General features: G+C 52.3%; 5 protein-coding genes across 5 annotated transcripts; 2 read left to right on the top strand and 3 right to left on the bottom strand.

Annotated features, from left to right (window-relative positions):
- Positions 1-400: 400 nt before the first annotated feature.
- On the bottom strand, positions 401-2,088 carry N7510_009433 (oleate hydratase; the record flags this gene model as incomplete). Its single annotated transcript, XM_056981358.1, is given in 2 exon segments — positions 401-1,526; positions 1,544-2,088. The coding sequence occupies 2 exon segments, from the start codon at positions 2,086-2,088 to the stop codon at positions 401-403; spliced, it is 1,671 nt and encodes a 556-aa protein (XP_056831567.1).
- Positions 2,089-3,712: 1,624 nt separating this feature from the next.
- N7510_009432 (putative 3-hydroxyacyl-CoA dehydrogenase) lies at positions 3,713-4,922 on the bottom strand (the record flags this gene model as incomplete). The annotated part of the gene is made up of 3 exons (XM_056981357.1): positions 3,713-4,399; positions 4,468-4,787; positions 4,859-4,922. 3 exons carry the CDS (start codon positions 4,920-4,922, stop codon positions 3,713-3,715), a joined length of 1,071 nt encoding a protein of 356 aa, XP_056831566.1.
- Positions 4,923-5,874: 952 nt separating this feature from the next.
- Positions 5,875-8,905, bottom strand: N7510_009431 (uncharacterized protein; the record flags this gene model as incomplete). The annotated part of the gene is made up of 6 exons (XM_056981356.1): positions 5,875-6,012; positions 6,070-6,712; positions 6,769-6,952; positions 7,006-7,852; positions 7,941-8,732; positions 8,795-8,905. 6 exons carry the CDS (start codon positions 8,903-8,905, stop codon positions 5,875-5,877), a joined length of 2,715 nt encoding a protein of 904 aa, XP_056831565.1.
- Positions 8,904-9,608, top strand: N7510_009430 (uncharacterized protein; the record flags this gene model as incomplete). Its single annotated transcript, XM_056981355.1, has 2 exons — positions 8,904-9,039; positions 9,292-9,608. 2 exons carry the CDS (start codon positions 8,904-8,906, stop codon positions 9,606-9,608), a joined length of 453 nt encoding a protein of 150 aa, XP_056831564.1.
- A 295-nt stretch (positions 9,609-9,903) lies between these two features.
- N7510_009429 (transcription factor domain-containing protein) lies at positions 9,904-13,713 on the top strand (the record flags this gene model as incomplete). The annotated part of the gene is made up of 9 exons (XM_056981354.1): positions 9,904-10,303; positions 10,354-10,889; positions 11,321-11,404; positions 11,566-11,740; positions 11,800-12,308; positions 12,362-12,486; positions 12,545-12,620; positions 12,814-13,183; positions 13,238-13,713. The coding sequence occupies 9 exons, from the start codon at positions 9,904-9,906 to the stop codon at positions 13,711-13,713; spliced, it is 2,751 nt and encodes a 916-aa protein (XP_056831563.1).
- Positions 13,714-13,747: the final 34 nt, after the last annotated feature.

Genomic DNA, 13,747 nt, shown 5'->3' with positions numbered 1-13,747 from the left:
TCGTACGCTGGATCGCTACTACGCGATCTTGAGTTGCTCACGGTTAGTTAACCAATCAACTTCGAGCCCCTTCTATTCTGCTCGTTATAGTTCTTCGCCTATCGGATACTAACCCCCTAGTGCCTACCTATTGGTGTTCCTTGGGTCTTGGGCTGTGATCGCAGCAGATGGTTGGACCATGAAATAGTAAGCGGACTTGCATACATCATTAGACTGTCATCTAGAGTCCGCTTTTTTCAGTTTTAACTGGAGCCGCGCGCCAGAATTCGACAAGGGTCAAAAGCTTGTCTTCCACTGTATCTTCGACATCAGTTCCAGCGTGCTCTGATTGCGAATAATGATAATAATAGTTATAATGTCTTGACAGTGAAACTACAACCTGGGGCCAGGTCGATCAGAATCACTTCCATAGCAAAATCCTTAACAGATCCAAGATCGATGGTTTCCTCTCTCTCACATAGTGCATATCAATACCCATCAGCTGGGACACAGCCACCTGCGCGGTACGAACGCCGTAGCTTGTGTCCACACAGCTGAAATGCGGAAGTTCCGCGAATTGTCCGATCAAGCCAAGATTGGAGGTGTTCTGAGGTATGACTGGCGGCCGGTCACTGAGGGAGCGGACTAGCAACATAGCGCTCATTCGTGGCATCACACGAGGAATGGTCATGGTATGTAGAGTTGGTGAAGAGAAATGTAGATGCCCTAACACTTCTATCGCGATTTCCGCCCCTGAGCAATCATACATCGGTTTTTCAACATAATTTCCTTTGCGCCTCGGGAAGAGTGCGAAGCCCCAGAAAATACGAATGGACTTTGGCTGCTGGCTGAAGACTGGCTGTGTCGGTATACAGCAGCTTAATTTCCACGAGCTCTCTTGGAAGGAAATGAATGTCCCAGCCTCGGTCACGTTGTGTGCGTGTAAATCGATATATTCGATAAGGCTAGAATCTGCTGTAGTAATTGTGAAAGATTCCAATATTGATTCTGACTCGCGGGTGCAGAAATTGTATGGGTTGCCAAATACATGGCTCCAGGATCCAATTTCCAACCAAAGTGACCAGTTATCATCGAGCTCATCGTGAGGCTCGAGCGAATGGCGTCCTGGAGGACAATCGTTCGTTCCCCTGGTCATGCCTGAGACAGTGGACCCCAGCGTCATAAAGACAACGTCATCTTTGCTAATTGTTTGCTGCATCCGAAATCCGTTCTGAACCATGTCAAGCTGCGAAATTGTCACCTGACCATCTTGAATAGTTGTCCCAATGTCCATAATCTTGGTATCGAAGCGGAAATCCACGCCAAGCCTCTCAAGATGGAGAAACGTAGGCAGGTATATTGACTCGTTCTGGTAATAACCGGTGATGTCCAGGCATCCCAGAATACTCAAACTGTGAAACTCACTAAGGTGTTGACAGAGAGCACGTCTGAACTCAATTGCACTGTGCCATGGCTGGAACCCAAACCTGGAGTACGCATATTTTATAAAAAAATTAGAGATTGCATTGAAGGACAGCTTAGAAGAGCTTCAGAAACTACATACTGGGCGGTCCAGATAGTCCAGAAGGTGCTTTGGAAGAAAGATGGGGGCAAAAAATCTCTGATCTGATTTCTTCCCAGGCGTTTCTCTCCCTTCAGCACAAGCATTACCAACTTAAGGCGGTGTTGAACGCTCAAATTCAACGAATTTGTAGGCATGTCATTCAGCACGTCGTTCTTTTGGACCAGGAAACGTGTGCGACTATTGCGCTGTTTGACACGCCTGGTCTCCGCCGATTTAATATCGTCCAACACGGTGTGCCCCAGGCCGCTCACTGAAGGCACCAAGGCAAGAAGCTCTGCTAAGGGGTTTCCGACCGGAACAGGTAAGCATGCGGCGAACTGATCATATCCATTGATGGGATCTCCGCTGTTGTGCAAAACTTGTCCCATTGAGATATGAGAATCCAAAATGTGCACCTTGGATGCAGGTACCTTAGCAGACTGCACCAAATAGAGCGCTGACGCCAAGGATGCAGTTCCACTGCCAAGAATCCATGCTTCAGTTTTGTCAGGCGATCGCTTGTATTGACCTTGGGTTTCGTTCATGTTGTTTTCTGGCTTAGATTCCGATGGATATCACATACTAAGATGTAAAAATCATGCAAAAAGTCTGTTCGCCATTCTTACCACTACGATTATATAGTACGATCACCAGAAGTTGACGGTAGACATAACTAATAACGTATGACCGTATTGGCGTCATAAGGCTGAAGTGGAGACCAATCAAGATGTATTCCTATGTCTAACACCAAGGAAGATCGAGCAGCTACCAGGGAATGAAACGATGGTAAACATGTTGAGAAAAGGCCTAGAATTTGAATCGGCCGACCATCCTCAACAACCTGGACAACTGTCCCGACCGAGGTATCATTCTTCTTACGTGTAAATTTTTGCTTCAAAAGTTTAGTGGGTGCTTATTGGTTGCTTAGTGATAATGCACATCGATAACTAGTCAACTAACTGAACTAACTGATTAGTTAGTTAACTAACCAACAACTAGGCCAACAACCTAAGATAACATGTATCACGGGATTTAAGGAGACCAATATTGGGTAAAAAGGGAGTTGAAGTGGCTACGTGCGACGACCTTCTGTGCGCCCGATTTGCCGTCACTTAGCCTTGTGGGGTGACAACATGCAAATACAGTGGGATTCTACGGCTAAACTTCAAGAGGCCTACACCTCTCGCCGTGAGTCTCTTCTAGTACTGTATTGCGTGCTTCTTTAGGTTCAAAGAGGTGTGGAGGCTAACTATGACTAAAGCTAGCAGTGATAGTCGCTAATAATGATTTTAAAATAGTAGGGAAGTTTCCTAAGAATATATAGAGCCATGAGAGATATATATTTTGGAGTTTGAGCGTTCTATGGAATGCAGACACTAAAAAGGGGGTCTGTTGCAGAGCAAGGGGTAATAAATTGCCTTCTCAGGCATGAACTTCCTCTGGCAAATGGTACACGGTCAGATAAAACCGAGTTAGTGCACTGTATGACCTTTTACCGACATGATTCTCTCACATTCTCTCAGGGATAGTCGTCAGACAGTGTGATCCTAGCAACGTGTGCTGAATCCTTGGTCTAGACTGTAAATGATGGTTTATTGTTCCTATGCTATAAATGCTGTATCTCCCCTTCTTTTTCTTTCTTTTTTCTCTTTCTCTTTGAAGCGGTGGCTTTAGGGAGAAATCGGGCATTATCGCTAAAGGATGACGCAATCGGTCGGCATTGAATCCGATCCAGAGTCAGGAGCAGTCAAGGTGAAAGATCGGCAACCATTTTTTAATTCCAAGGAGAAAGAGAGAAAAGGAGCCAATGTGGATGTCAATGAGCGCCAGCTTCCCACTGCTGCAACTGAGTAACTGGGGAAACTGGGTTGACTCCAGCAGACACATGGGATATCCACTTCCGATCCACTTGCGGGGGATGCATCTACATGATCACCATGTGGACAACAAAAAGTGGGTATCAAGAGGGAAGTAGCAGAGTCCAATTCAGTTCAATTTATGCGCATAAAAAGGAGGCAACGTCCACTAAGCCAATGGACTATCTACATATATCCTGGTGTATCCCCTGTATCCGGTTTATCGAACGAACTGAAATTTGGCCGGTAGTCGCAAATGATGATGGGTATCGAGTAAAAAAAAAGTCAAGGGCAATTTCAAGGGCATATACCTCTAGTGCACTCCATTGGTCAGTCCATTCGTCTGGCCATTCGTCTGGCCATTCACTTGTTCTTTTCCAATGCCGTTCTGAACGCCTTCAAGCTTGCTGGGCGGAACACCGGGCGGAACACCACTCGAAATGCTGCTCTTCTTGCGAAGAGTTGCGGTCCAGATGGCTCCATCATCAAGTAGCTCCTGTCCCATTGCCAAAGCCTTCGATGGTGCCTCACCCAGCCACTGGGTCTCAAGCCGGTTAATATTTTCTTCAATCTCCCAGGCTCGGCCACCCTCAACAAACATGGACGAGCCATTAAGGGATTGGTCGGCAAGCACGCCGGCAGCCACAGCCGCGACTTCTTGGGGACTGTTGGTTGGCAGATTGGCCTGCTTCCACTTCTGCTCGATCTTCTTAATGGTGTCGGTCTCGGTCACCCAGGGGCAGATAGTGTTAATCCGCAGGCTGTGCTTATATGGGGACGAGATGTAGCTGCGCAGTGAGCGCATAAGGCCCGTTACGCCATGTTTGGATGCTTGGTAGACAAACAAAGATGGGCTGTCTTTGAATCCGGCCGCGGATGAAAAGAGCAGAATGGATCGGTCGGCATCCGGGCCACGATTGTGGCGAAGGTAGACCGAGGCAATGCGCGAGACATACATGGAACCGAGAAGATTAACATCCAGTACCTTGTGGGTGGGTTTCTGACAAGACCGGTCACTTCTAGTGCCCCTAGCTTATATACCAAGTGCGATAAAAGGACTTAACTTACCTGGCGAACCGTCTGCAGCGTGAGACCGAAATCGAACCAGTTGCCAATCTCTACGATACCAGCCGCCGAGACAACGTGATCGATACGACTATAAGTCTTGAAGGCCAGGTCAAACAGACCCAAAACCGAATCATAGTTGGTGACGTCGGTTGCCTGGAAAACGACTCGGGGAGCCAGGTGTTCTTCCGCCGGATGGAACACTTCGAGGCACTTCCTCATTAGACGCTCACCAGTGATGTTGTCAAGGTCGCCAAAACAAACATTGGCGCCATTTTCTAGGCACTGTCGGACTAGACTTGCACCGATGCCATTGGAACCTCCTACACAGCGCGTGTGAGCCACAGCAGGATGGAGGGGTGGAAGCAGTGCGGGGAGTCAGGGGATGGTCTACCGGTGATCAGGACAACCTTGTCCAGAAGAGACTCAGAAGAGACACTGGGGATGTATTGCGCCATTGGGGAAGAGTATAGTATAGCAAGAACTAGCAGACGGAGGAGAGGCCACGTAGAGGAAATAGGTATTTAGGAAAGGAGGGCAGCGCGCGACCCGCACCGAGCATGAGATCGGTTATATAGTTTACCAATCAATTAATCCTCGGCGGAATGAGCATTGCTGAAAATGCCTCAGCATGCCGGGCCCAGGGCCCTTAAAGGCAAGTGACGCGAGTGTTCATCTCGGAATGGCATCATTGCCAAATGTCTAGGCAGGCCTAAACCACTGCTTCAGATGGGACATGGGAGAACGGTACCTCAGCCAACCGCCACTAGAAAAGTGTCGGCTCCATGAAGGGAAGGCAGCAACAAATCAACGGTCCTGGAGACGCACCGACTTTGGAATATTGATCCACCGTCCGGGGCGATCCACCCTTCGTATGCGGGGGGGGGCGCGGGCAATGACGGTGGTGTGCATATGTAGACGAAAGTCTCTTGAGCCAGGCCACTACTGGCCAGTAGTGGCACATACCCACAAAGGAGAATGGTGGTTGAGAATGCTCGGCGAAGCGGATTGAGTTGCCTGAATGGTGTTGTTGACATGCCGCCCGCCGGTGTTCACCAATAAGCCTGTCAAGGCCTTGTCAGCATTCGGTTTTTTCGGAAGGCTGTGCTCCGCCATCACGGCCGAGCGAGAGGGGGCTGCCCAGCGTGCGATGCCGAAGCTGGAGATGAGTGAATCATAATACCAAATGGCAAAGCGTGATTGTTCCCAATAATGCAACGTGATCAATTCCAACTATACATAAGACTCCCAAGCGCGGGATCGAATCAAAAACTATGCCAACCCGACAATGCAGACATTGAGAACCCCAAACCAGGCTCAATCCAAAATAAAATGTCTATCCCAAAAGACAACCTAAGCACATTACAGAGACCCAGTAGGTGATAGGTACAGAGAAGCAAGATCAGCCGCTTATCGCCGGGAGACGCAGCAGAGGATGCCAGACTTGCCCAGGAACCAGAGGGATCCAATGAAGCGGAACAGCGACAAGCCGGCAGTGGTCCATAGAACGGCCGAGAAGTAATGGGAGGTGCGGTCAGTCGATGTGTTCTGTGCAAGTCAGTGGACGGCGAAACATGGAATTGCAGAGAGAACGGGGATGCTTACCGTGAGACACAAGCGTGAGACATCCTGGCTCGTGATGCAAAGCGCCAGGACCAGATTACTGAAGATCCAGAGCAACACCAGGTTGGTCCGGAAGGCCTTGTACGAGTCATCCATATTCTTGTCTTCCTTCTCCTCCGGTTCCGCATACGGCGCGAGTGCCCGCTTCACCGTAGACTCGAACTGGCTGTCGATGTCGGCCTGTGGCTTGTCGACCTCTTCGATAAAATTTGACTTGGCGTCGTCCTTCTTGGTCTGCGCCGCCGGCAACGCGTCGCCCTTGTCGGATCCTTTGGTACCCCAGGAAACGTCGTGCCAGTTACAGAAGGCATAGACCATAAGCACATTGATCGCACAGGTCATACCCATGAAGTACGCCCACGAAGAGGTGAACATATGCCAGGGATCCATATATAGGAAACTGGCCACGAAGTAAACGCCATATGTGGAAACCAGTGCAATCAGGACGATACCTGCACTGGCGGAGCTAAAGAACGATGATATAAAGGCACTCACGCCGTCATTCCAGTGAAAATCCATGGTGCCACCGGTGAAAGCATTCTTGACCAAGTAGAATGACAAGACCAGGACATAGGCTTGGACAATGCTAAAATAGGCAAAAGAAAGTGTATAGGGCAAACGGGAGCTGCGCCAGTCAGCTTTCTAGGAATCGAGCGAGGAATGTATAATCTCATGGCTTACCCTTTTGGTCGGTTCCCTAGGGCCAGGATGAACTGCAGCATCAGGAAAAAGATGTACCCATACTTGAGGAAGTTATTGACAATCGGAGTTGCATCATTCCCGAAGGGCCATCCTTTGAATTTGTTGGCTTCGCTCGGCGTTCCCACAAGATCCATGATCACCGACGTGGTGAGCCAAAAGGAAGCTATAACATGTTAGTGGCTATACACTCAAAAAAAGGAGTAACGTAACCCTTACCCAATGAGAACCAAGTCATGATGAGACCGGCACAATTGTAGATCATCTGCACATGGAGGAAAAACAGCCGGATGATGTTGTGACCACTCTTGTAGATCCGACCAAAGTGCATGATGGCGTACAAACTGGCCGCAAAGGATCCATTCAGCCACCGGCGCCGCTGGCTGATGAACTCAGCCGATCCCTCCGGAACATCGGTCTCACCCTTGGACGCCTTCACATAGGTCAAATGCCACTTGAACCCGGCCTTAGCGACCAGTTCAAAGCAAAGAATACGATCTTCGGCAAGGAACATATTCTTTTTGAAAATGTTCATACCCTCGATACCCTTCTTGCCTAGCTGTCGGGAGAGTGTGTGATCACCATGGAAGTACTGCTCGAGGGGTCGACCCATGATAGCGCGGTAGCGGTACGCTGAGAAAGCACCCGGTAACACACTAACATACCCAAATGAGCTTTCCAACGGCTTGTCCAGAATGTTAGAGATCTTGTACTCGAAGTTCTGCGCCGCCACAAGGGGATTCATGAGATTCTTCCAACCCGGGCCCAGCATCGCATGGATCTCACCGCATGATCCACCCAAATTCTTGTCATTGTAGAATGATTCCCACAAGGCTAAAAGGGATTTTTTGCCTGGTTTCGTACCAGCATCAATCAGAATCACTACTTCAGGGTTGAGGATTCGGCTAAATCCATTAAATAACCAACGGTGGGAGTTGATCTTCTTGCTGTTCTTTTGCTTCATGCAGAAAATCATCTGGACCGGCGGGAGATTGGTCGATTCGTTACCTTGAGGACGAATCAACTGCTGGTTGGCGGTAACGGAGAGCTGGGTGGTGTATTCGAACTGTTACTCGTTAGTCGGTGATTTCCGACAATAGGCCAGAAGTTCGAGCATGCGATAGGGGAAGAGGGATCATGGGTTCAAAACGTACAATATGTGCGACGGTTTCTCGACCATCGACGGATCGCTTCATGATCCCATCTTGATAGACACCAATGGTAGCCAGCACGTCGAGAGTGTTCTTGTCACAGGGATCAATCCCATCGAACACCATACAACACACAATCTTCTGCCAGGCGGGTCCACCCTTGTTCCAGAACTCGGATTTTTTCAGGTTGACGATATCTCGGATATTTTGCATGACACCGTGCAAGGTCCGCGACGTCAGCACTTTATCTTCGTTGTAATAGGTGACGGCGATCAGCAACTCCGTGTGGCGGTTGTACATGGCGGGTCGCAAATTGTAGCCGTTTCGCAGGGTAAATTCATCCGGATCACAAGTGGCCGCCGTGTACCGCAGATGGGTAAATTCTTCTGGGAAGCCTTCTTCCGATTCCCGGTACTCCCTCTGGATCGCATTCTGGATGGCACTCGGGACCGGATAATCCACGCTCAGCACCGAGCCCTGCACCAGCTTGATTTTTCGAGTCGCGTACCGGCGCAGCCCGGAACCAGGTGCCTGCCGTTGCTGCCACGCTTCCGACGGGGTTTCAGACATGGGGGTTTGAACTCCCGAGCGGCGATTCAGTCCCCCCGCGGGTTCTTGATATGGGCCATCGGGGAAGATGGTGACGCCGGGATCATGCAGGGTATAGCGGCGCAGGGAATCCGTCGAGGCATATGGATCGTCATAGGACGCATTCAACGGGCTCGGTTGGCGGTAGAGCAAGGACTGTTGGCTCTCTGCGTGCTCGTTCTTTTCCTCGTAACCGTACGCCTGGGGCTTCACATACACAGTCGACATTAGTCTCGGGGATCTCTATACTTCGAGGTCGTGTCACTTACCTCACGATGAGGAAAGTTGTGGGAATACCTGCTACTCTCACTCGGCTGCGGCGAATGGGCCGACACGGGCGAGCGAGGCGAGCGGGGTGATGTTGGTAAAGGCGTGCCCATGGTGAACAGCTCCCCGGCGGGCAAGGATCCAACTATGGTGATAGACGGAGGGCCCAATCAGACAGAATCCACGATCTCCGACCAGACGAAGGAAGAAAAAGACAAGTTAGGCAGCCACCGGAGCTTCAATACCAGTGACAGGGCGTCCACGAATAGTCCATCTACCTCTTCGCAACGGGCCTCTAATCTCGGGGGGATACTGCGTAGGTGGCGTTGTGAGGAAGTTGGGTTAGTTATGGCTTGGACAGGGAGTGGTCTTGAAGAAAAGACATCGATCGTCCACAGGAGATTTTCATCAAAGCACAGTGGACTACATAGATGGATATTTTTGGACCCCTCGAGCGCTTTGATTGGAGGTACCGGACACTGATGAGGGTCTGCCACAGGGGGGATCCATCGTCTCCGGGGCTGTCGTTCGTCATCGGCCTCCTGGGCTGCTCCACCGGCCGTCCCTCGCCCTCGGGCGACCCAGTCTCCCGTTGAGAATCAAGAGTCACGACATCCGCGGAGAGGCCGCGAGGAGTCGGCCAGAGGTCAGATGGACCGGTGCACAATCGACTCCGTGATCCGACCGCACACTACTCGTCCACAATCATCCAGAATTGGCCACCAGGGCGGGTCGACGACGCAAGCCGCATTGGCCGAGGAGGCCTTCCGACCCATCCCCGTTGAGACATCCCTTCTGTGCGGATGGGGATTCTGAAACAACTGTGCCTGTCTGTGTCTGGCCACGTGAATTCTCCGAGTGGCGATGACGACAGGCAGATGAGGATCGGCTGGGATTCATACCGGCTGATCCGGTGGAGCAGCGGCGGGGTCACGTGGAGGAGTCCCCGGAGACCATCGTGAGGCCACCAGATCGGCTACTGCATGGCTGGATGGCCCGATGTCTCCGGCCCGAACGTATAGCCGCGCGGGATGCGGGGTAGAGAGGGATGGACGGCCAGAAAAGCGCCTTCTGCTGTTTGGGATAGCATCTCCTCCACCACCGATACATCATGGCGACCTCGAAGCCTGCATTCGACGCCCTCCCGCTCCGCAAGGATGGACCTCCCGGGAACGCCTGGGGTTTGTTCGGCGATCAGGACCAGCGTGGGATGCTGAACCTCTTGACTCCGGAGAATACTGCGGCGGCGGCGAAAGAGATCGTCGAGGGAGTGCGCGTGTCGACCGACTGGCCACTGGACAGCATGAAAACGCCCTGCTTCGGACGAGCAGCCCTGGAGCACACCGTCAAGAATAAGGCGCCCCGGCACGTCAATGACGATGTCCTGCTTTTCAATACCCAGAGCAGCTCCCAGTGGGATGGATTTCGGCACTTTGGTTCCCGGGAAGGCTTCTACTTCAACGGCTGCACCCTGCAAGACATCCAAACCTCCACACGGAATGGCATTCACGGTAGGCGAGCATCCATCTCCACCACTCCCTCGTTGACTCCGATCGTCTAGTGTGGGCGGCGAATGGCGGCATCGTTGGTCGCGGCGTGCTGCTGGACTACGCGGGGTGGGCTGAGGCGAATGGGACAGAAGTGAACTGCTTCCAAAGCCAGTCCATCCCCGTATCGGTGCTGCAAGAGGTAGCCGCCAGCCAGAACACCACCTTCCGGCCCGGGGATATCCTGTTTGTCCGCACCGGCTGGACACGAGCGTATGAACGACTGTCCCCGGCCGAATGCCAGGAGTTAGCGAGCCACGCCGCGCCACCCATCATCGGCGTCGAATCATCCGAAGCCACCCTGCGCTGGATCTGGGAGAACAGCTTCGCTGCCGTCGCGGGAGACCACCCTAGCTTTGAGGCCTATCCGTGCCACAACCGAGATTTCTTCCTGCACGAGTGGTTGCTCGCGGGCTGGGGCATTCCGATCGGGGAATTGTTTGATCTGGAGCGCCTCAGCCAGGAGTGTCGCAAGAGACGCCGATGGAGCTTCTTTTTCAGTAGCGTGCCCTTGAACGTACCCGGCGGCGTGGCCAGCCCACCGAATGGGGTGGCCATTTTCTGATGATGCCGTACCGGGATTGATATCAGGAGGAAGCGAGGATCATGATGGGTGAGGCAGTGCGTAGGCAATTCACTACTTCTGAAAAAGCAATTCAATGTTGAGACGTAGTGGCGGCCATAGCCTAGGCACCTCCGGTTCTCATAGTTATACTTCCTCCGTGATCGAGATGTCGGCCCGACGAGAAGGCACCACCCGCCCGTGTGGAGAAACTCGGGGAAAGCCCGGTGCTTCCTTCTCTTCCTCCCCCACATTCGTCTTCATCCCGGCTTCGTGTGATGCTGAGATGGTCCATGCCAAAGCTGGAGGCGGGTCGCGCCGGTCGGAGGATCCCTCGACGCGCCGGTCGATAGTAGCGTAGGTGAAGAATTGATCCCCGGGGATCCTGATTCCTTCTCCCGCTGATCGGATCGACGCAGATGCAACCGCTGCCGCAGCCGCAAGACTCGCTGCGCCGGAAAACCCCCACTGCCCTGCGCGGCATGCGTCGATGTGGGCAGGTCGTGCGTCTACTCCGAGGCTGAGAAGCGCGTCTCGATCACGGAGAGGTAGGCTAACATTTCCCTCCCCTTCCCCAGCAGTCCGACGATGCTGATACTGCGGGCCCAGCTACTACCGTCAACTGCGGTCGCAAGCCACAGGCACACAAGGTCCGTCTCGCTAGCAACCTGGTCGCATCAGTTCTGACGCGGCAGAAATAGACCGACCGTCGAACGTGCCCTCCAGTGTGCCCTCCAACCCGTCCACCCGCTACTCCGATGGCGAGGGATCATCCGAACGGGACGACTGGTGGTACAAAGGCACCGACAATTTGTTCTTGAATCGCTCCGGCGAACATCGTACGCCCACTTCCTGCGACTCGGAAAGCCTCCACTGATTTTGTTCTTCTTTCTTTCAGACTCTGTGGGCGCCTCATCCGCCACCCATCTGGCCAAGCGCTTAAACCCCAGCTCCTCCAATCTGGCGTGGGATGTGCGGCCGCTTTACGATGACCCTTCGTCCCTGCGACGGCCGGTGATGGGGTCACTGCCACAGCTGCCACCCTTCGAGTTCGCTAAGCGACTCTTTTGGGTCCAGTATGCCTACATCGGCACCATCTTTTCCCTTATCCAGCCCGTGGAGTTTGAGGAGCGATTAGGTTTAGTCTACCGCCAACCCCCCGATTTCTCGCATCGCGAGTCCTGCTTGGTCTATTGCCAGACCATGTTGGTCATTGCGTTTGGGCTGATGTACTCGGTCAACCAATGGTCGGGCGATGACGGGCCCCCGGGGTTCAAATATTTCAAACATGCGTTACGATTCCTGCCCGATATTCATGAAGAAGGGTCGATCTTCTTCGTTGAGGTGATCTGCTATGTCGCGTACTACATGCAGAATCTCAACCGCCGAGATGCCGCCTTCCTTTATGTAGGTCGTGTTTCCTCATGTTTTATTCTCTGACTACTAATGAATGGTGTTAGATTGGACTGGCATTGCGGATGGCAATCTCCCTCGGACTCCACCAAGAAGTATCCCATCCAGATATCAGTGAAGCAGACCGTAACCGCCGACGTCGAGTGTGGTGGTCGGTCTACAGCCTAGACCGGTAGCATCGCCCATACCCGAGTGGTTTACAAATGAAACTGACACCCGTCGGTTGACAGGTTGCTTTCTGTTAAATCGGGTAACCCAATCACAATCCATGACGAAGATATCGGCACCACATGGCCTGTAACAGTAGTGAGTCATTACGAGGCTGTCCTCGAGTACCGATTCTGATATCTTTACAGGAGGGAATGACATCCGACCCATGGCCGTCAATTGTCTTGACTCACTATACCCAGCTCTCTCGCATTCTAGGCCGGATTGGAGAAGGTTTTTCATATCCACGTGTTATCCTTGTGCCAATGCTGATGATTTGAACCATCTAGAGATCTACCGTAAAAAGCCTCGCTCCGGGTCCAATTTGATCGCTTCCGTTCAAAGTATTACCAATGACCTGTCTAGCTGGCTGCGACAGGTGCCGGATGGTCTGCGCATCGATTTCTCTGCACTCGACATGCACATCAACCGGGAAGCAGTGTCAATCAACTTGCACTTTTATTCTTGTGTCAACATGACTGCACGGCCACTGGTTTTCTATATCATCCAGCGTCGACTGGATGCAGGTATGATGGGGTCATCTACCGAAGATTGGAAAGATGGGCTGGCCCCAAACACCGTCGCGGTCATTGATAGCTGCATCACGGCTGCTCGGGCCACGACCTCGATCATAGAGGCGGCAGCGAAGCACAATCTGGTTGGTAAGTAGATGGAGCACCCATGAGAGACTTGTTGCCATTGACTCAATCTTCCAGCGACTTATGGTTACCTCGACGGGGAGTACATCTTCTCGGCGGCGCTGTTGTTGGTCATGGTGAACGCGGCGTTCCCACACGACGACACCAATGCGCGGGCGATGGAAACCGCACTGAATCTCCTTCGCAGCATGGCAGATCGCGGGAATACGTATCTTGGGTCGCGTCATTCCTTGTTACTAGAACTCCGGGCTTCCATTGGACCCAAATCCGTGGTGACTGCGGCCGAATCCACCAGTTCTCCTGTCGCAGCAGCCCCCGCGACGCCCAAAAGTGGGCAGCCGGCAAGTCTGGCGGGCGAACAACCGCCGTCCCCAGTCCCTCCCACCGACTGGCCGCTGCCAGGCCTCTCATCATTCAACGACATCTCCTTCCAGTTTGATCCCAATGATGACCCGGCACTCTGGGAAGGCGCGTTGGATCAAATCGACATTGACATGGACGCGGAGTGGATTGAGAATACGCTACGACGATAAGACTATGATAGCTGTAACAATGAAACGGGATATG

Source organism: Penicillium lagena (assembly GCF_028827675.1).
Source record: "Penicillium lagena strain IBT 129212 chromosome Unknown utg000006l_segment0_segment0, whole genome shotgun sequence".
NCBI classification, from domain to species: Eukaryota; Fungi; Ascomycota; class Eurotiomycetes; order Eurotiales; family Aspergillaceae; genus Penicillium; species Penicillium lagena.
Note: the sequence above shows the minus strand (reverse complement) of the source record. Positions and strands in the feature narration are given on the sequence as shown.